General features: G+C 36.9%; 2 protein-coding genes across 2 annotated transcripts; both read right to left on the bottom strand.

Moving 5' to 3' along the window:
* Nucleotides 1-2865: 2865 nt before the first annotated feature.
* Nucleotides 2866-4350, bottom strand: LOC107814828 (BTB/POZ domain-containing protein At5g41330-like). Its single transcript, NM_001325934.1, is given in 1 exon segment — nucleotides 2866-4350. A coding segment is annotated over 1 exon segment (1392 nt). The 5' UTR covers nucleotides 4314-4350; the 3' UTR covers nucleotides 2866-2921.
* Nucleotides 4351-7402: 3052 nt separating this feature from the next.
* On the bottom strand, nucleotides 7403-12481 carry LOC107814830 (uncharacterized protein At1g76660). The gene is made up of 2 exons (XM_016640295.2): nucleotides 12102-12481; nucleotides 7403-9023 (listed from the first exon to the last, which is right to left on the bottom strand). Exons 1-2 carry the CDS (start codon nucleotides 12213-12215, stop codon nucleotides 7797-7799), a joined length of 1341 nt encoding a protein of 446 aa, XP_016495781.2. The 5' UTR covers nucleotides 12216-12481; the 3' UTR covers nucleotides 7403-7796.
* Between the last annotated feature and the right edge of the window lie 10575 nt (nucleotides 12482-23056).

Here is a 23056-nt window from a genome sequence, read left to right as displayed (position 1 = left end):
AATATCCTGGCGAGATTGATCAAGATCAAATGCTCGAGCAGATGGACAGTGAGGTTTCACCTGGAGGGACTCAGCGTCTTCGCCAATGATGAGGGAACAACGGAGTATTGGTTAGAAAATGTTGACCTATTCAACATCAGGAAGGAGGGATTTGCACCTTCTGTATGCAGGATTTCAATTTCAGGAGATGAAAGCAGGGCTGAAAAAAAGTGGAGGACTAAAGAAAATAGTCGGTAGTTGCTGTAGTGAATTAGAGTTTATTAAAAAAAAAAAAAAGGCAGCCCGGTGCACTAAGCTCCCGCTATGCGCGGGTCCCGGGAAGAACTGGACCACAAGGGTCTATTGTACGCAGCCTTACCCCGCATTTCTGCAAGAGGCTATTTCCACAGCTCGAACCCGTAACCTTCTGGTCACATGGCAGCAACTTTATCAGTTACGCCAAGGCTTTCCTTGAGTGAATTAGTGTTTATTGTGTAGGAGAAAAGAATATAAAAACTAGTGAGACATCTTTTACATGTTATGTGTAGACAGATATTTTACAGTTCAGCAACTACACACACGGTTTCGAGCCCTTAGAATGAAAACCTCTTGGTAGGGAATATTTCCTCACCGACTTTAGTCCTAATTAGTAAGGCAGTGGACAGAGGCGAATCCAGAATTTGAACTTTACGGGTTCAGATTTGTATTTCTACCACGTCCCGTCTAATTTAATGGATTCATATTATCCTAAGCTTGCTGATTTGACTGATGTCTAGATGCCAAAGGCCAAAACTTTGGTAAAGCTGATGCCAATTTGTGGCTGTAAAACAACATGACAATAAGTCTGGTAATTGAACAGATTGTATAGGATGCATAAGACAGAGATTTGGTAAAGCTGATGCCAACTTGTGGATGTAAAACAAGATCACAATTAACATAAAACAGAACTAAGATCCAAATAAAGCTTCCTCACTTCTATCCTTTTCGATATAATATAATATCATTGACTCAGTTATCCGCGTATTTTTCTATTCCTTAGATTTCTATTACTATCTGAATATTTTTGTTCTGGTTATTCTATTATCTTATTGGTATTACTGTTTGTTTCTTGGATTTTTTTGGCTACGGCGTTTCTCTCTCTATTCTGTTGTGATTGATTATACATGTTTGCTTGAGTCGAGAGTCTATCGGAAACAGTTTTTATGCTCGCACAAGATAGGGTAAAGTTGCATACACACTACCCTCCCCAGACTCCACTTGTAAGATTATAGTGAGTATATTCTTGTTGATGTTGTTGTTGACTCATTTTGCACTTTCTCTAACGAGGTGTCTCAACTAGGTGACAATTGAAAACGAGACTATTTAGTAACTGAAGTTTACTATTGATTTGGAGCATTCATAAGGGAAAAGACAAAAAAAGGATGGTTTTCCTACTGACAAAAGAGCAGTATTTTTTCTTACTTGTACTGTAACAACAACAATCTAGTATAATTTTATAAGTAGGGTCTGGGGAGGGTAGTGTGTACCCTGCCCTGAGAGTAGAGAAGTTATTTTCGATGGATCCTCAGCACAAATCTTTTCTTACTTATCAGATGTTAATACTCAAACAGTTTGCATGAACTCAGATTATCAACTAACACCAATAGTATTCCTTCTCTTTGCTAATATTCTATGGATGAAAAGCAGCAGCACATAAGACAGTCCAATTTAGTACTACCCTTATCATATATTGGGTATAATTTGGTATGCTTAATATCCAATTTATCATGCAATGGTTTAAATACATTATGATTAGAAAATGGCAGTTCGGTGCACGAAGCATCCCATATTTATGCAGAGAAAGGGCCGCCAGCCCAAGGGAGTGTGATGTATGCAACCTATTATGCAGGATTCGGGAAAGGGCCGTCGAGTGTGATGTATGCAACTTACCTGGTGCAAGCATCACCAGCTGATGCTTCAGCTTTACTATTAAAATTTGTTATTAATATATGGCATATTTTTTATTTGACTCTTGAATAAATAAGATATGATCACACATTATGCAGATACCGAATACCAGGTGAGAAACCAAAAAAGACTATAAAAAGGAGAAAATCCAATGGAACTGTATTTGGGGTGATTTGGCTATTATTGAGATCTATTCTAAGCAGACCCATAATGACAGAATCAAGTGAAAACTAAGAAACAAATCCACTTGTATAGTACAAAACACATATAACATGTGCTATATATGTCCCAACAGCCAGCAAGATTTTCTGGTTAGAATAAGGAGCCCTGAATCTCACAGCAAATTCAGACCCAAACAACTAATGACAGACTGAAATTGAAATAAGCAACAACAACGATAACAATAAACCCAGTAAATTCCTATAAGTGGGGTTTGGGGAGGATCCTCGTGCCGAGAGTCTACTGGAAACAACCTCTTTACATTCACAGTAGGGTTAGGTCTGTGTACTATTTACCCTCCCCAGACCCCACTAATAGGACTATATGGTAATATATACGCAGACTAACCTTACCCAGAAGGGTAAAGAGGCTATTTCCGTGAAATTGAAATAAGAAGTCACAAAAACTCAAAAATGGGAAGGCTGGAAATTGTGACAGTGGAATTATACACAAGGAAGAGAAAAACAAGCTCTAGATGGAAGATATTGCCAAGCATATTATGTTTTGATATTCCACCCTTCATATACATACAATTTTTTGCAATGAACTAAAGAAAGTATTTACAGATAAATAAATAAATAAATAAATAAGAATAAGAAATTGAAAACAAGGTAGTTACTAAGTAAAAAAATTCCAGCTAATCTACTCTTCCACCAACTGAGACCACTCTTAAAAGTTGCCGCGCGCTGATTGGGCATCTTCATTCAAGCGACAGTATAGAAGAAGAACGAAACGAAGTGAGAGGCCGGGGCAAGGAAAACCAAAGCTTGCAAAACTTAGAATCCCCTTACTGAACTCTGCCAAACTTCAACAAATTGCTGATCTTTTCTTGTAACAAACATTTTGTTCCCTCCAAAACTGAAGTGTGTTATCTTATTACCACAAATATCTTTTGCTCTTCCCATTGAATTTTTCCTAAAAACTCTATCTTTTATAGAATTACCAATCAAAACCTCTGACCATAATTCAAGATTTCCTCCTTTACTACAAAATACTTGATTTCCATGACTCTCAATCTTACATCCAAAACCTTCTTTTTTACCATTTGTTACCTTTCTCTGATCACCAAGACAAGTCCAAGAATTCTCACCACCAATATTCCTCAAATCAGAAATGAAAACTTCACCCGAATGCACGCCAACTTTCAAAATGGCGGAAAGATCATCCGAAACTGTACAATCAGAGAAACAATCAACATTTTCCTTTATCTCCCACACTACATTCCCTGACCTTATATCCCAAAATCTAATATTCCCCCTTACACCAGAAGGTCCACTATGCGATCCAGCGGCCATCAACAAGTTATGACTAGAAATCCAACTTAATTTAGTAGCTGGAATTGCTGAATCCAATTCAGCACCAAAGATTTCATAATGTCCAATCTCAGCAACAGGCCTAAAACTATCGTTAAGATCATATATCATAATGCAGTTAGAATTTCTCCTACTTGATTCAAAACTAGTAAACAAGAAATCTTTTGAGGATCCTATTGCTTGTACTGTTGAACCAGATTTAGTCACATTTTCCCAATTTAATGTCTCCTTAACAAACCCTTTACTTACATCAATAATTTGTAATCCTGAAAAATCAGTAGCACCAGCTGCAACAATACTAGGGGACAAAGATAACATAGAATCAATTCCAGCAAATTGAGTCAAAATAGTAGATTTTCTCTTAAGTGACCAATCAAATGAAGTGATTTTACAACCATGAGCAACTTGAACTGAACCAAGTTGAGTTGTGGAAATAGCTGTAGGTGAATCTCTACCACTTAAAGGCAAAATAACAGATTTTTCAAGATCAAAAGGCTCAAACTGAGATGGGTTTGATTGAGAATTCAACAAAAGGTGTTCTACACCATAGAACTGAGATTCAAAAATCAAATCTTGAATATCAAAGGTTTTAGCTTTTGAGGGTAAATTTCCAGTTCTTAAAAGGGAAAGTAAAATAGAGAAAATTTCAGGGTCTCTATCAATAAAAGGAAGGACACCATCATTAAAATTGGTAATTTCAGAAAGAAGGGATTTTGAACCTGATTGCTTTAAGGTCTGTTTGGTTGTTTGAAAAAGCTGACCTCCAACATCAATGGTGATAATATTTGAAGCTGAATCAATGGAGTTTCTTGAAAAATTATAAGAAAGAGGATTAGATCCAGCAAAAGGTGGCATCTTTTTGAGAATTCAGAAAGAATCAGAACCAAATAATTTTTTCAAGAAAATAAAGTTGGGATTTTTGGAATTCAATCAAAGGAAATATAAAGACTCAATTTTTATTGAAAATTTGGTAGTTTAGGTAATCCAAGAATGTTGCTTCAAGAGTATATATAGGGACTTGATTTTCTAGAAAGTTAAAGTTGGGATCTTGGAATTCAACAGACTAACAAAAAAAGACTATTATTTTTAGACTATTACTATTATTTTTAGAAGTTTCGTGGTTGGATGATGAATGAAGAATGGAGAAAAATAAGGGAAAATTAAGTTATTAAAAAATGTGAATTAGCTAAAAAGGGGGCTCTAGAAACTAGAAAGTCAAAAAGACAGAAGCTGGTCAATAATGGCTTTTTGTATTTTTGTTTCTAGAATTTCAAGTAGTTGACTTTTACTGCACGAGGGTTAATGTAGTAGTCCAACTTAGACCACATTTTTGTTTTTATTTTTTGTTTTTTTAGGATTTTTTATTTTTTGGTTTGGGAATGGTTATGAAAAGTAAAGGAAAGAGGATTATATGACTATAGTTAATGATCATTTACTTTTTACTGTTCAATCAAGAATTTGAATAATAGCTAAGGCTAATTTTGAAAAAATTATATTGTATAGTCATTCTTAAAATAATAGCCGAAATATATATTTTTACATATATATATATATGTAAAAATTAATGATCTTTTAGTTTTTACTGTTCAATCAAGAATTCGAATAATACTAAAGGCTAGTTCTTTAGGAAAATTATATTGTATAGTCGCTCTAAAAATAAGAACCGATATATGTGTGTGTGTGTGTGTTATATAAAAAACAAGATATAAATTTTATATACTTTTGTGGCTATCAAATATAAATAGTTTCGGTTGCGAGCTAAACGTAATTTTTGCCCTAGTCTTTTATAATTAAGTTCATCAAATGAAAGTTTAAAAAAAAGTTGAGCAAATAACATTTATTGCCATTCGCGCCAAACCTATAACATCCGATAGCCCAAAATTACAATACACATTTTATAGTTCAAAATAACTCCAGTGGCTAGCCCAAAAGTACTGCTTTCTTCTTTTTTCTTCAGCAATTCCAATTTTTGTTCTGTGATTCCTCGATTGAGCTCTTCAGTTTCTCGATTCTCTGTTTGATCACATCGTTCTCGTGAAGAAGTTGGGATTTCTCTTGCTCCAATGCCGCTATCTTTTGTTTCAGTGCAATGTTTCGTCGACGGCGATCTCCACCGGTGCATCATAATTTATGATGGGTTAAGAGTTCACAAAGTGTTGATGAAGAAAAGTTATTGTTTTTTTTAAAATAGCTCATGTTATTATCCAAAAATATTTTTTCCCGTAAAAGCTTGGTCAAACACCACAAATATCTATAATAAATGTTTCTTTAAAAAATAAATTCTCAAAAGTTTGGCCAAATAGGCTAAAGTAACCAGGGTGACAATATTTGAGATTATATTTGCTTCATGCAATAATTCCTATTGAGTTTAATTTCTATTAAAAAGAAAAGGTTTTTGTTTTTTTACAAAAAAGAAACAATATTGGCGGCGCCCACTCATGTGCGTAGCTCCTCTAGTCAGCCCCCAAATTTTAATGCACAATAGTCATCATGATTCTTCAGTAGATAAATTAAGACCCTTAAATTATATTATATTTTTTTAAATCAGCTTTGATCCAATCTTAATTTTTATTTTAGCTTAAAATTTGCACAGGGTATATTGGAAACAATATCTCTATCCTCGCAAGGTAGGGTAAGGTTTGTGCACACACTACCCTCCCCAGACCTTACAGTGTGGGATAATACTGAGTATGTTGTTGTTGTTGTAATTATCATGATAATACTAAATGTAATTAACTTCTAATAATAAATATTAAAATTTCTGCCAACACATGTTAGTTACTCACAATTAAAAGGTACAACTCATATTTGCATAGCTTGGGGACCAAACAATTTTGGTAGTACCCACTTTTTCATATGCGTAGCTCCTCCTCTTGTCAGCCTCCAAATTTTAAATTTTTAATGCTCTCATTTCTTAGCTGTAGTTTGGCAGCTACATATTCCTAATCACCTATCTTCCTTGTAATTTCAGAAGTTTCTTTTTCCCACAAAATTTATTGAGAATAGAAAAAATTTAACTAGGGTCAGAAAACCATAAAACATCAAATTTGTGACATATATATGGAAGTGTTACAAATCGTGAATTGCACCAAGAATGTGGTTTAACAATCCATGAAATGGATAACCAGAATTGTTATCAATACGCTAGACCAAAATTAAATGCTAACGAAGAAAATAAAAGCTAAGTGACTTCTTCGCATATGCTTAAACGTTGGTGGACAGAGCTACCCAACATATGTGTTTGTACAAAATAGCAAATACCCGGAAAAAGCAAAGGAACCACACAACATAAATCAATCCTTTGGGTACCAGCAGCAGTAGTTCTGTTTCATACTGTTCTTTTCTTTTAGTCTTTTGAGTCTGGTTGTTCAATGCCGTAGGAGTGGCAAACATGTGGGTCGGGTCGGATATGGTTCGGGTTGAAAACGGGTAATGAAAAAACGGGTAAATTATCCGATCCGACCCATATTTAATACGGATAAGAAACGGGTTAACTGGCGGATAATATGGATAACCATATTATTCATGACTTTTGCATATGATCACTTTTGGGATAATTCTTAGTCTCCCTAACTTGAGGAACCTCCAATTTGAGGTTTTACAAATGTAAAAGTTAGACCCAGTGGTTATCCATTGGTTATCCATTTTCTAAATGGATAATATGGTTCTTATCTATAATTGACCCATTTTTAAATAGTTCGTTATACAACCCATTTTTTAATGGATAATATGGGTGGTTAACTGTTTTCTTTGAACCATTTTGCCAGATTAACCCACAAGACTTGGATTGGCAAGCTGGTTGTCAAATTTAAGGTTGGATTATTAATAGTTAGTTGAATTTTGGTTTGAAATTAGCTAGTCTACTATTTTATAAAGTATGGCTTGGATCAGATTTTTAAGTCTTAATCTTATAAGCAAATGGACATTTGCTAATTCATGACAACTTGGTGAAGAAAGATTGTATTCCAATGAAAACTACATGAAGATTATCATCATCATCATCTGCTACACTGTTCTAGCAATTATTTATGTTTTATACATAAAAGATGAAAAAAGCTAAAATGTAGATTCTAACTAGTTAAATGTAAAACTCTCACTGAGGGGAGCAAAACTAGTTTATCAAATGGTAATTCCTACAATGCATCCCTAAGTTCAGGAAGTGCCCAAAAAACAGCCTTCGCATCGGTTCCTATATCAGTCCTGCTGCACTTCAACACCTCATCCTTGTACATTTTGATACCAAGAGTTGCGGTATTTGCTGCTGGTTTTGTTGAAATGTAGGGCAACTGAGCAGCAGCTTATTAGTATGGTGTGGACTTACCAAAGCGATATAACCAGTTAGCTGATGCCGGGCTGCATCATAGGGAAGATCCAGTTATTGCTTGACCCACCCTGCTTCCCGAGAACCTTCTCGTTGGCCCACCAATCAGAGCCAATAGTAGCTTTATCAGGATATCCTCCATCCACATTGTCAAAGTTAAATTCCTTTGAGGATCCAAGAGTGATCGATCTTTGCTTCTGGTGCCTCTGTCCATCTTCTCCATCAGCAGAAGATCCCTCACGTGTTTCACTGGAAGGCTCATTCCCGTCGCACTCCTGTCCATTTGACATCTCAGCCAGGTTTGCCTCTTGTTTAGTGTTACGCTCTACATCCTGGAGAGACATCGATCCAGTTTTCATTAACATCGTTGGCTTCTTTTCCACACACCTCACTACGTCTTCTGCAGTTATCTCGAAAGAAACTCTATGGTCGACCACTGTTAGATCATTTTTCCACCCATTAAGCGGCTTCAAAAGACGAGGAACACCAGAGTTCTGATGATTGAGAAGGAAACTGTCATGATACTTGGGGTATACTGCATCAGGGGTCAAAGTCCCAGATCCTTGCCGTGATCCCCATTCGTGAGGGGCTATCTTCTCCAGGTTCAGGAACTGAGGGCGTCCAGGATTAGACTCACTGTCAAGAAACGGAGATGAGGTTCCAGATACAGAAATGGCTGACCCAGGCGATATCAAATTGCTGACTGGACTCCCTGGTTGAAGTTGATATGATTGAAATTCATACTGAGCAAAAGGAAATCTATTACCAGCATCAACATTTTGGTGATTGGGGTCAAGAAGCTTAGCAAATGGTACCTCAGGCGATGAGGGTGTAGTCAAGTGGACTGACTCAGGTGGAGGGGTAAACGGAGCAGTTGATGGTTCAGTGGTGAATGTAGAGAATACAGGTGGAGATACCAGTTGAGGTTCATGAGCATATGGCCCAATAGCAAAAATCGAGGCAGGTCCACTGGGAGAATATGTAGACATAGAGGAAAGGCATTTCGAGCCAACTGGTGAGTGGGTTGCGGAAGGAGGTTCTGATGGCAAGAAAGAAGCAGGAGATGAGGGAGGGGCAATGAAGGGAAGCACTATAGAAGGAGCTTGAGTTGAATTATCAGCAGCAGGTCTATCTGCCCCAGGGGCTGTTGTTTCAGGAACAAAAACTGCATGTCCGATTCGCTTTGTCTGTTTCTGAGACCCAAAACACCAATACATGCTCCAGCAGCCTCCCCATCTTCGTTTCTGTAGGACCAATTTGAAGTGCAAGAGATGATGAGATCTTCTAATAAAATAAACAAGTAACTTCAAAGCATTATGAAGATGTTAACACACAAAGTAAGTTTCTTCAGGAAAAGACCCGAGAGCAGAGAGGACAGTGAAGTAGAGAAAATAAACAACCTTTTTTCTTGATGCTGTCTTAAAACAAGGATGAGTGCAAATTAATCGTTCCTTAGAATCAAATAGCCAAGGGAATAAAAGCAAAGAATAGACACAAAGAACCTTGGAGATGTTAGCCCTTCAATAGAATTGAACAATCGAAGAAAATCGGAAAACAGATGATCTAATCTAGAGTAATATTCAAAGAGCTGAGAGAAATTATTATTAACCTTTAAGAATTATTAAGTCAGTCCACTGGAAGTCAACAGGCCTGGTCCTGGCTAAGGCAAGATGAGGTTTCTAAGCAAGGAACACCAGACAGCAAAGCGGGAATAAAAACACTTGAATTTGCAAATGTCAAAAGAGTGTTAATCAAAATGAAGGGGATGCAGGAAAACTACCCTGGTGGACTTCTACCTTGCATCCTTAAGGTGAAAGGTTCAAAAATTCCCACCGCCTCATTCCACTTCTTTTCCCTTTTCCCCTTTCCCCTCCCAAAAATATTATAAGAGAAAGAGGGAAAAAGAACTCTACTAAAGTATCATGCACATTCTAACATGCTAAGATCAATTGTAAACGTACAAGAGCATTGAGAAAATTATAAACAAAAGAAAATATTAAAAAAAATACGAGGCACCAGAAAACAAAGTAACTAGTATTTGTACAATTTGTCCAGAACTGACTGGGGAGTATGACTACATGCCAACCTACATCTGTTTCAAGCAGAGGTCGTTTACTTAAGTGCCTCACATGCTGTGGCCTCTTCACTTGGCCTAGGAGGTATATCAACTCGCTCCTTGACTTTGACTGAAACTGGGAAACTGGCTATCATTTCAGCCTCATTTAGCGAAGCTATTCTACAATTGCTCTAATGAATTCAGGGAAGAGTTTTGATATCACAAACATGTACACTTCTAGCCTTTTGGAACATATTTAGACCTGTGAATGAAGCAATTTGAGGTATGACACATTATCATCTTTGAGTAGGGATCTGAGACTAAAACCAGTGAGCACTCTATAAACTGACCGCAGGCTTTTTTGATAGGTAATGTAATTTTTATTATAATAACAGTACCAAGAATTTTTGCTACAACACTCTTTCTGCACCAAAAGCAGAAATCACATAAGCATCTATATTTTACACAGAAATATTTTCATTTTCTTCAAAAATAGAAATGCAGGTGTATTATATTAACTAGTAAGCTCAGTTGTGTAAATTCAACCGGTGGAAGAATATGATATCAGCATTTGTTAAATCTGGAACTTCCAAGATTTCTGCTTGCTTGAAAACGATAAATAACTCGACCCTCTGAATTGCATAACTGTGTATCGCATCTCTGCATCGCTTTAAGCAAGAAGGAACATACCTAATAACACTTTTTGATAGATAGCATTTTAGAACAAGATTAAGAAAAGATTACTACAGTTGACATGGCTGTAGATGCTACTTATGGATGAGAAGGAATGTGGTGCCACCAGAAAAAGAGTTCATAAAGTGATAGATTTTTTTAATTTTGGATTGATTAAAAAGAAAGAAAAAATGATCTATGTATTACATCACTATATTTAGTAGAACTTTTGTTTCTCGTCACGACGAGTCGCCTATTCCACTTCATTGAAAGGGATTAAAAACAGCCATTGCTTTATCTCCTTCTCTTTCTTTCCTCTCTTCAGACATAATTCAAGCATTTGCAACCATATCTCTCCGAGTCCCTCCTCTCTCACTCACTTAGTCCAAAAAGTATAAGTGACACTCCATTGACAGCATGCATATCACAAGGAGTGAAGAACTGAAGCATATTATCCAAACTTCTTAGTAATTACCTGTCTTACCATCACCAATTTCCAACAGGGGGTAAAGAATACTTTTTGTTATGAGGGGGCAAAGAATACTAACACGAACTTTCTCAATGATGACACTTTTCTTTTAGTGAACTGCCATTCCAGAGAGTAATTTCTGTCATTGCGATTTTGTTTTTTTTTTATGACCAAGAAATCCGTTTGGGGCCAACCCTTACGACCAACTGCTGACTTCGAAACTTGGGAATAATGGGCTCGCCCCTCCATCCTTCTCCACTTAAATACCAGGCTTAGTTCGCATGGCGCAAAACGTGTGACCTAAGTCACGAGTCCTTCAACCTTTGCCACTTGAACTAAGCCATGGGGCCTGTCATTGTGACAATTATCTGCACAATTCTTGAAAAGTTCCAAATATTTGCTATACAGAATGTAAATTGCAGATGTATCCCAAATTCAGACAGCGGAGACAGCATTAATACCAATTACAATTTTTCACCATGATATACCAAGAAATTTCCAATTAGAAGATTAAATAACTCACATAATTCTTCACCAAATATGACACATCTCTGTTTTTAATGCAAGGGACAAAAAATATACAAAAGTCCCCTGATCTATGAATCTTCTTTGCAAAGCTTCAATTTTAACAAGCTAGACACCACCAAAACGCTGCAACTAATTTAACTTTGAGATCAAAAATATTAATCACGATCTACAAATTCCAAAAAGGAAACAAAACTGTAACCAGATTCAAATCAAAGCGAAACGCAAAACGATCTATAAATTCCAAAAGACAAAAAAAAAACAATGATTTTTTCGTCAAACACACAATGATGTTTAGACTCCTAAAAAAAACTGTAACCGGATTGAAATCAAAGTGAAATACCAAATGACATTTATAAGTAGCAAAAAATAATAATTAACTGCGACTGGATTCAAATCAAAGCGAAACACAAAATGATACTTAAAATCAAAAAAAAAAATCGTAGACAGATTTAGATCAGAGTAAAACACATAATGATTATTAAATTCCGAAAGAGAAAAAATGTAACTGGATTCAAATCAAAGTGGACCACAAAACGATCTATAAATTCCAAAACATAAAATTTGCAGTAACCGAATTCAAATCGAAGTGAAATTTACCTGAACGTAAGCTTGAGGAACACGATTTTCAACCGAAGCGATCGCAGTAGCAGCAGCGTTTATAGTCTCCAGAGTCCTATCCACTCCTCTTTGCTCTCCGTTCACTCGTCTCATCTTCTCCTCTCTTTTACACAACAAATCACCTCAATTCCTAAACTCCGACGACTCCTCAGCTCTACAACATCGCCAGACCTCACTTTTCCAATCGAAATACCAAAAAAATTTATTTTCTCAGACAAAAAATCAAAGTAACCGAACAAATTTGGAGAAGATGAAGTTGATTTCTTCAATATTCATTCTGGAAAATGTACACACATATATATATATTGTTATATATTTAATATTTTCATATGTATTATGTGTATGTATAGGCCATGGCCATGGTGGCTTTGGAGGTCAAACACGGCAATGACTTTAGCGTGATTTTTCTATAATTGGGAGTTATTATTATTATTAAAAGGTAATTAAAAGGTTAATACAGTGATTGTGAAATGACGATAATGGCCTTCTTTGCAATTTAATAGAGGCAGGATGAATTGGGTGGTGTTTCACCTGAATTTTGCTAGCCACATTTAATGTATTTTCACTTCTTTTTTTTTTTTTTAATTTAAATTTTATTTAAGATTTAAGATTTTGGTTTTCATTATTAAATACTAGGAGTACTACTTAACGTTGTCGAATATGGTTGGTTTCGTTTAACAAAAGAGTTGAATTGAAAAATATATATTGATATTTTATTTGAGAAAAACATTATTCCTAATCTTTGTGAGGGGAGTATAATATAGCAAGAATAATATTTTATTACTATCAAATGACATTTTAAACCGAACAAATTACCAACTATTATAGTGTATTCTGGATTTTTAGTTTGCAAGTAACTAACGAATTCAACACAAGGACTGGCTTCGGCCAGTTACTTTTATCAATCTCTTGACATATATATATTCTACATCTCAATATTTGAAATTTGGCATCACAAATAGAATAGTTTAATTTTTATAAACTGAAATCAATTATGTCTTGAATAGATCAAAAGAAACAATCTATTCGCGTAAAATATTTACACAAAATTTATAATTTATCATAATTGAGTAATGAATTAAATTGACAAGTAACTAAGCATGTCATTAGGATTTGATATAAACACTAGATTAAGTCATTCTTTATATCCCTTTCATCCTTACTTTAATGTAGGAAAAAAATTAATAATTCAATTCAAAATTTGATTTTTTCAAAATAAATAAAATTCTTGATAAAATAAGTTCTACCTACCTTATTCTTGAATTAGGCAACCCATCATAGTTTTTACATGAACTTAATAATGACTTATCTCAATTTTCATGAGACTCACATGATATGAATAGCAAAGTTCACTTCAACCTAGAAAATAGCAAACAACAAAATATAAGAAGAAAATAAAATCTTTGATAGTGACAATTTAAGAATTAAAAGAAAATTATAAAACAAGCAAATCTAGTGAATATTGTGCTACTAAAATATGCTAATCTTGGATTTAAAAGGCAAAATACATAAGTTGGCACCCGAACAATGGACCAAATCCCTGTTACACACTTTCTGTGGACACAAATAATATTACACACTCAACCTTTTAAAAGTGTGTCTAATATACCCCACTTTTTTCTTGACCACTTTACCTAAATATGGGTAATGTCACGCACCAATAAGGTCGCAACACGTGTCATTAACATAAATAAATAAAACAAAAAATATAAAATTATACATATACCCTCATCTTCTCCAACGCTATCTCTTCCACCTCCATCTCCTCCTCCACGGACCACCCAAAAAAATTAGAACACGCAATTCAACCCAAAAATTAGGAGCCCAAGTGATTTAATCCCAGAAAGAAATAAAAACATCAAAAGCCAATAAGCCATGGCTCACACCACCGCATCATCACCACAACAAGGCCATTGTTAAAATAAATGCAACAATGGCAAAGGTAGATCGAAAATTACAACTGCTTGGGTACCATATCTATTGAAGCTTATCTACATCAACAAAGACATAAACAGACTATTTTCATTTATAGCTCTCTTCCAAAATTTTATTTGTCACTTTCATGGCTGCCATCGCCACCACCAACTTTCAGAATAAAAAATTCAGCCTCCTCTTCAAAATAGATTGGAAGCTTGAGATTAATGCAAAATATGTATATTTAAGAGAAAATCAGAAAGAAAAAGAAAAAGAAGGGATTTGGTAGGGGAGGTGTTGGCTTGCGGAAGAGAGAGATAGAGGAAGGGTGGGGAAGATGAGGAGATTGCAGACACATGGCATAAAATAAATAATTAGACAGTATTTTTATTAGTAGACGCGCTTCTATCGTGGTGTTTTACACATACTGAGTCTTGGTCAAAAGCGGTGTGTATTAGACACACTTTTAAAAGATTGAGTGTGTAATATTATTTGTGTCCACAAAAAATGTGTAACAGGGATTTGGTCAATTGTTCGGGTGCCAACTTATGTATTTTGCCGATTTAAAATATGTGCAATAAAATACCTCTCATGAGTGATGAACAAAAACTTTATTATGCTTAGGGGAGTAGTATAAATATTGAGGGTAATTTGGTCTTATTAGGACCACAACAAATTATTAATTTATAGATTAAGTAATAAAGTAGCTCATTTAAGTTACCAAGGGAAACTTTTTGTAATGAGTGCGCACGTGTGCACATCCATTTTCTCGATGGCGTTATTATGCGCACCCTCCTGGTTCTTTCCGGCGTAGGTTAGGCCCCACCCTTGAAAATTCTCGCTCGTTTACTCGCCTTCGCCCCCACTTGAACTAACGTGCACGCTTGGCTCATCGTTTTCTGCATTTTATAAAGTCGCTATTATTACTTGTTTTACTACTACTTATTTATTTATCATAGGCATCAACGAAAAGTACTTGCAGTAAATTACATATACGCCAATAATGATTGTGATGAACTGGTAACTACACATTTGTCCTTATTTAAAAAATTTCTATTCGAATTTTGAGTATGAAATCACTTTTATTTGGAAGAATTATCCCTCAATATAAGATTTTTCGGTAAGAATTCGAGTTTAATCTGTCTCAATAACAATATTGAGCACCGACTTAAAACCCAAAGAGAATTACACATAGGAAATTAAGAATACCTTTTTAATAAAGCGCCATAAAATTTTTGGTAAAATATTCAATAAAGACTGAAATAACAATTCTTGAAGATTGGAACAAAACTTTTCTTTTTCCTTTCTTCCGTTCTTTCATTTCTGGGCTCAATTCCCCTAACAAGAAGTAGAACTGAAGAGAAAAGAATGGAACATTACATTTTTATATGAGTAAATTTCAAATTATGCCTTAAAGTAGAGGAAGAGAGAGAAACTCTCAACTCTCACTAGGACCAAACCAAATGGAAAATCCACCCAAATCAACTAACATACCACCAGAACCATAGGACCCAAATAACATGGAAGAAGACACCCCAAATACATACTCTTACAAGGAGATGCTCATTAACAATCAAGCTACTTCACAAACGGATTACTTCACAACTGAGATAGGAAATACAGAAACTCAACAAAAAGGAAAAGAGAAAATAGACCCAATCTTACTATCCCAGGAAGATAGAAACAGACTCTATGAGCCATGGCGCCACTCAGTCATCATCAAACTATTTGGCAGGCGTATGCCTCATCACCTTCTCCGAACCAAATTAATTAAACTATAGAACCAATCCGAACAGTTAATTTGATTGACTTAGGATGAGATTTCTTCATAGTTAAATTTGGCAAGGAAGAAAATCTGATTAAGGCAATTCACAAGGGAACATGGTTCATTACTGGAAACTTCCTATCAGTTAGAAGATGGGAGCCAAAATTCATCCCACAAGAAGCTACTATGTCCTTCAGTGCAATCTAGGTTCGTCTCCTACAACCACCCACTGAATTCTATGACAAAGAAATCCTTGAAAAAGTAGGCAGGAAAGTTATTAAAAATCGACACTTGTACTTCTGCCACACTCAGAGGTAGGTATGCCAGAATCTGTGTCCAAGTTCCTTTGGAAACACCAGTTGCGACCTCTGTCACCATAGGTGACCACAAACAACAAATTGTCTACGAAGGAGAAAACATCATATGCACAAGGTGAGGAAGACTAGGACACACCATTAAAAGATGTTCTCAACGGCAAAAACAGGCTACTCCATCACCTACAAATGATAGCCCTAGCTACTCCAACTCTAAAGAGAGTAATGATGAAGAAGGGGAATGGAAAACTGTTTCCTTCCCAAAAAGGCGCAAACAAGGGCCACCCACCCAACAATGACCAGCTATAATTTCGACCAGGAATAACAAAACAACCATACAATCGGAAGAAATACAGGTTAGGATATCTCCGGTAAGTTCCTTGACACCAAAACCTTGAAATATGCTTCAAAAACTAACCCAATGCAGGATCCAAACCCAGCCCAAGGTACAAAAAATAATAACAGGCCCACGAATATTCAGAGCACATAAGGTCAACCCACAAAGGAAAAGCCCAGTACCATCATGAAAAGGGAAGCGGGCCCAGAGGAAGAAAGAGAACAAAAAGAAAGGGAGGAATCGGGACCCTTTGCCAAAAACAAAACCAAACAGACACCCCCCCCCCACCCAAAAAAAACCAAATCAAGCAGGCCCACCCAAAACCACAAAGTCAAATAGCCCAAAGGGCCCAGTTGAGAGTCTGACACCCTATCAGACGGAGACCCACCCTAAACCCCACGCCATTAACTCCCTAGAAAGCTCCAATGATGATCCCTACCACAAGGCATCACCCCTACAAACACTCCCTCTACAGATACCCTCCATGGAAACCAAAGATCCAAACCCCAAAAATCCAAAATGGGCAGTTGATTTGACACCAGCAATCAACTCAACCGAATTTTCCCAAAACCCAACACCTAGTGTAACGGACGCAGAAACCAAAGCGCCAAGGATGGGAGACGACTCATCTCCATCATCATCATCAAAACCTACTCATTGCCCTAAAATACCTTATTTATCAACAATCCAAAAAGGGCAGATAAAAAAAACAAAAAATGGAACCCCTCCCACCCCCCCCCCCTTATCTTCCTAATCTCTGTACCACCATCACCACCGGAACATGCACCGGCATCCTAGCTGGAGATAGTTTTCCATGGCCAGGAACTAAGCTACTCATTTCAACTGGGCAACCAGCCCATATCCCTCATCATCCAAAACCCAGCACACCTGGCTAGGGTGACAGAGAGGCCCTAAACAAGGGCTTGGCGATGTTTGGAGCTCAGTTGTGGCAATCGATGGTGCTCTAGACCATCAACCCCTCGCAGTAGCCCATGGACCCACCATCAGTCCACAATATGATACAACAGATCTTCAACTCTCTACCGTTCTCTCCGGATCCGGCAATGGAGGATCCATTTGTGACCCCCTAGTTCAAGGTCCTCCCGCCATGGACACATCAAGGCCCTTCGTCTTTAACACAGGAGAAGCAGAGCTCCTACCACTAGAGAACATCTCGAAGGAGATATCAAAGGCACTGGACATCCTGAAGAGTCACGAGACCCCCTCAGTAAAGGAAATGACCCCACCTTACAGCCCTCCAAGAATAGACTCCTTGTGGCTAGAGGCGGTGAGAGCAGTAGAATTCAGTGTGGACTACAACGAGACCCTCATCCTTCTCAGTCCCAAGAACCTTGCGAGATTTGGATTGAACTTATCCTTACATCAGAGCCAAGGTCTATTGAAACCCCTATTGAATCTAACACTAATGATAAGGTCAATGCCATCACAGAATAGGGCAAGAGAATAGATGCCACCCCAGGGAAGGGAAAAGGCAACGACGAGCAATCCTAACCAAACCCCATTTCCTCAAATGAACTTTATAATATGGAATGTTAGAGGGGCAAACAGTGCCGAGTTCAGGAGACACTGCTTAGAAATGGTCAAAATGCACAAGCCACCACTGCTAGTACTATTGGAAACGAAAATAGCTGACCACAAGAAGCTAACAGAAGAGCTCCAATATGACATGCAAATATAGTTCCCAACAGTGGGTCATTCAGGAGGCATAGTTATAATGTGGAAGGAGGCCTCCCTCCAGGTAGATGAGATAGTAATGTCATCACAAGGTATACTATGGTTAAGGTACTCCCCTCAAACCCCCCTTGGTTATTCTTAGAAATTTATGCTAGTAATTTTCTAGAGGATAGAAAGGCCCTCTGGGATAACCTAGTTGACATCTCCAAAATTATAATGGTAGTTGGTTTGTAGGGGGAGACTTCAATGAAGTCTTAAAAGCTAGGGACAAATTTGGGGGCAACCCCATTAACACAAATAGGAGCAACCTATTTTGGAATTGTCTCAATAGCTGCCAACTTGTGGACCTAGGGTACAAAGGTAGCAAATACACTTGGTCCAACAAGCGCTACAAGAATAGTTCATGCCTCATCCTTTAAAGGATTGATAGGTGTTTTGCCAATAACCATTGGGTAAATGAATACCCATAGGCTAGCATCACCCATCTAGCAAGGACCCAGTCTGACCATTGTCCCTTGCTAGTTAAGCTGGATAATAACCACCCCCTGGCCACCACCAAGCCTTTCTGGCTCGAATCTATGTGGTGCAGCTACCCCATGTTCCAATCCCTCATCAGGGACTCTTTCCCTTCTCACTCCACTCTGATCCCTTCCACCATAAGATTCAAAAAGAAGGTCATCATTTGGAATAAAATAACCTTTGGCAACATCTTCCATAAAAAGAAGCATCTCCTTTCCAGGATAACTGGGATCCAGAAATCTTCTAGCTATCAAACTAGCTCCTTTCTCCAGAACCTGGAAAACAATCTCATTAAGGAGCTTGACTCTATCCTAAAAACTAAGGAAGATTTCTGGAAACTCAAAGCCAGAATTAACTGGCTTGCTGATGGTAAGGTCAACACCAGATTCTTCCACACTTCAACCCTTAATAGGAGAAGGAGGAACAAAATCCTCTCCCTTAAGAAAGAATCAGGATATTGGCATTATGAGCCCCAAGGAATCAAAAACTCAATAGCCACTTTCTTTCTGAATCTCTATTCCACTTCTCATACTCACTCACAAAGAATCAACAACACTTAGAGCCCAATGGGGCCTTCCCTCTCAGAAATCCAAAAAAGCTCTATGGCAATGCCTCTTAGAGATAGTGAAATCAAGAATGTCATATTCTCTTTCAAGCCTTTCAAAGATCCAAAGCCTGATGGCCTACACCACTTCTTCTACCATCTACAATGCACCCCTTGATGAATGAAACACTTCTATGCCTCATTCCCAAATGTCCCCAGGCTTCAATGATCAAGAACTTTAGGCCCATAGGCCTATGAAATACTGTTTACAAAACTGTCACTAAAATTCTAGTGAACACGATCAAACCTTTCTTGCCCGTTATCATTGGCCCTTCTCAGGCTAGCTTCCTCTCCAACAGGAGTGCTTCTGATAATTTCATAATTGTCCAAGAATACATCACCCATTTTAAGAAGATGAAAGGAAAAACTCCTAGCATGATTCTCAAAATTGACCTAGAAAAGGCCTTTGACAGACTTGAATGGTTCTTCATAAAAGAAACCCTCCATGTCTTCAACTTCCCCAAGGCTACAATTAATCTTATTATGTCTTGTGTCAGCTCTTCATCCATCTCTATCCTTGTCAATGGAGAGCATACAAACTCCTTTAAACCTACACGAGGTATTAGATAGGGGGACCCTTTGTCACTTTACCTCTTCATCCTCTGCATGGAAAGGTTATCCAGGTCCATTGAAAAAAGTGTCCAACTCAAGGAATGGACACCAATTAGCATTAGTAGATCTGGGCCAAAGATATCTCACCTCTTTTTTGCTGATGATCTAACACTGTCTGCTATAGCTAATCAGGGAAATTGCAGCACAATCCTCAACACTCTCACAGTTCAATCAGGCCTCAGGGCAGAAAATCAACCTCAGTAAATCCATAGTATGCTTCAGTGCCAACTGCCAACCACACCAAATGGAAACCACCTCAAACACCCTTGCCATCCAGGCATCAGCTTCCTTTGGGAAATACTTGGGTTTCCCAATTCCACAAAAGACCCACGCACAATGACTTCTGATTCATCATTGGAAGAACTACACTGGCAAAATTATTACTCAACACCATGCCTAACCATGTCATGCAATACATAAAACTCCCTTCCAAAACATCCAAAAAAATTGACAAAATCCAAAGAAATTTCATCTGGGGTACCACCAGTGTCAAAAAGAAAATACACCCATTATCCTAGGACACAGTCACAAAATCAAAAGCACAAGGTGGTTTGGGAATTCAGAAGTTGAACTGAAAAATAAAGCAATCCACCCAGGGTTGGCATGGAGACTTTACCAGAACCCACACTCTCTCTGGGCAAAAACTCCAATAGCCAAGCATTGCAACTGGAGACAACCTCCAAAAAAAAAAATCAAAGTCTCATACCTGGCAATGCATCCTCAAAGGGTGGGAAACTTGTATGCAAGCCAAAAGATGGGTTGTACACTCAGGGAACAGAGTCAATTTCTTTAATGATACTTGGATCCCAAACTTTTCATCAATCAGATCCATCATAGAGGGACCTCTTTCTAAAGAAGACATGGCCATCACAGTGGCATATGTCCACAACACTAGGGTTTGGGATTTTTCCTCTATATCACTAGACATACCCCAAAGCATCAAGAACACAATCCAAAATACTTTCATCCCACCAAACCCTATTAAAGAAGATAGAATGATCTGGAGGGGCTATCATTAATGGGATCTTCACTCTAAATTCAGTATACTCCCTTCTTCACAACCTCGAGTACCAATACTGTGAAAACACAAGTAATAATTACCTGTGGATTTGGAAATTAAAAGTTCCTAATAAAATCAAGTCCTTCTTCTGGCTCCTATTCCGTGACAGGCTCCGCACTGGCTCATTCCTCCACCATATTGATATCCAATTAGACCCAAAATGTTGCTTCTGCAACCAGACAATTGAAACATCTACTCATATAATCTTTGAATGCCCCAGTGCCAAATAATTTTGGACAAGGCTTGTCTCTAAAAGTACAAACCCCCTTCCAAGCCAGGTCCCATCCTTCAATAGTAGAGATTGGCGAAACATATGGAATGTCCTTAAAAATAAACCTTTCAATAGCTTTATCAACTGGGAAAAACTAATTCCTTTCTACTTCTGGCAAATCTGGCTCATTAGAAACAATAACCTATTCAACAAAAGAAAGAATGTGGTAAATCTAAAAGCAGCCATAGCTAAAGCAATTGAGTATATTACCCTTTTAGTAAATAGTGCACCAACAAAAAAAGAATTATTTGGGTCAAATGGATACCACCCCCCACCAATTGGTACAAGCTCAATACTGATAGAGCTGCATTAGAGAACCCCGGTAAGGGAGGAGTGGGAGGTGTCTTCAGAAATGCAAGTGGGAACTGGATTCTGGGCTACATGAAAAGTATTCAACATACTACAAATACACAGGCAGAATTGATTGTCATTCTAAGGGGTCTGCAACTGGCGGAAGAAAGGCACCTTGTACCCTTGGAAATCAACACGAACTCCACCGAGGTAATTAGAATGCTTACCAATGGTAACCTTACTTTTTACTCCATCATTTTTGAATGCAGGTTAGTCGTCCAAAGGCTAGGAGACATGGTGGTGAAGCATAGCTACAGGGAGACAAACACAATAGTTGATCTACTAGCCAATGAGGGAGCTAAGAAGACCTTTTTTGAAAATATTTTTGTAACAACAGTTCCTTCGGTGTTTGCTGCACATGCTTTTTGGGCAGACATCACAGAAACTGTTTCATCAAGACAAATTTTAGATTGTAATATTAAAAACCTTAGTTACAATGAGGGTGATCTGATATATCCTCTCAAACCAATGCTACTGCCAACGAGCACCCTAACGGGTGGTTTCCTTTTATAATGAAATGCTCTTTTTAACCAAAAAAAAAAAAAAAAAAAGTAAATTTCAAAGACCTTCCTCTAAATTTGTCTTTGTAGCAATAATTTTCTTTTTTTTTTTTTTTTTTGGGGGTGATCTTCTTGCGTTATGTTTAATGAGTGTTTTACTAGTATGTGACAGATTAAATAAAACATAAGAAATTATATTTCAATATGTCTTGTAAAATTTAATTTTCCGAAATTAACAATCTTAAGATTTTATATCATAATTGTAATATTGCTTTTATACCGTATTCTATGTGAGATAACAATCTGAGAATTATTAATGTCATAATAAAATTAAAAATGTCATCTTTAGACACAAGTCAGAACTAAAGTTGATAAAATTTTATCCAAAATTAGTCACAAGTTTTATATGATATCCTGCATATTTTTTAGTCCAATGAATCATAGATTTAGCAATGAAAATTATATTCCCTATCTTTACATCTTTTCCATTTTAAAGAAAAGTTGCAGAAATCACTTGGACTTATGGTCATGTAGAAATTTTCTAAAACTACTTGTTCACTATAGTCATTCAAAAAGTTTCTATCGAATTTTCTTTTTAAAAAATTCATTCATCTTTTCATTATTTAGAATCACTCTTCACTAGTAAAAAAAATATCCAGATGCTATTTTCTTTTTCTTTTTCAATTTCATCTGCGGTCACAATCTCTCCAACTTCTTGTTGTTGTCACAATTTCTCCATCTCAAAATATTTAGAATAAAAATGAAAATAAAAAGCAAGCTCCTCCTTTTTAGATAGTGATGAATGATGATGACAACTTGGAATAAAGAACCTTTTCAAAACTAATAGCCTTTTCCATCTTTTTAATCAGATCTTTTCACTATGATTTTAGACAGGACTTATAAAGATTTACGGCTACTTTTAATTTCGAGATCATTACAGCTTTCATTAGAACTATAGACTAAGAATTATTTGCATGTTTACTTAACGTGTC

Source organism: Nicotiana tabacum, chromosome 1, assembly GCF_000715075.1.
Source record: "Nicotiana tabacum cultivar K326 chromosome 1, ASM71507v2, whole genome shotgun sequence".
NCBI lineage: Eukaryota > Viridiplantae > Streptophyta > Magnoliopsida > Solanales > Solanaceae > Nicotiana > Nicotiana tabacum.
Note: the sequence above shows the minus strand (reverse complement) of the source record. Positions and strands in the feature narration are given on the sequence as shown.

What these genes read in the sequence shown, in the direction of transcription:
- LOC107814830 (XM_016640295.2), bottom strand. Translation starts at nt 12,215, where the DNA reads ATGAGACGAGTGAACGGAGAGCAAAGAGGAGTGGATAGGACTCTGGAG. An exon ending in TTCCTCAAGCTTACGTTCAG is followed by an intron (nt 9,024 to 12,101) that starts GTAAATTTCACT and finishes TTGGTCCTACAG; the next exon opens with AAACGAAGATGGGGAGGCTG.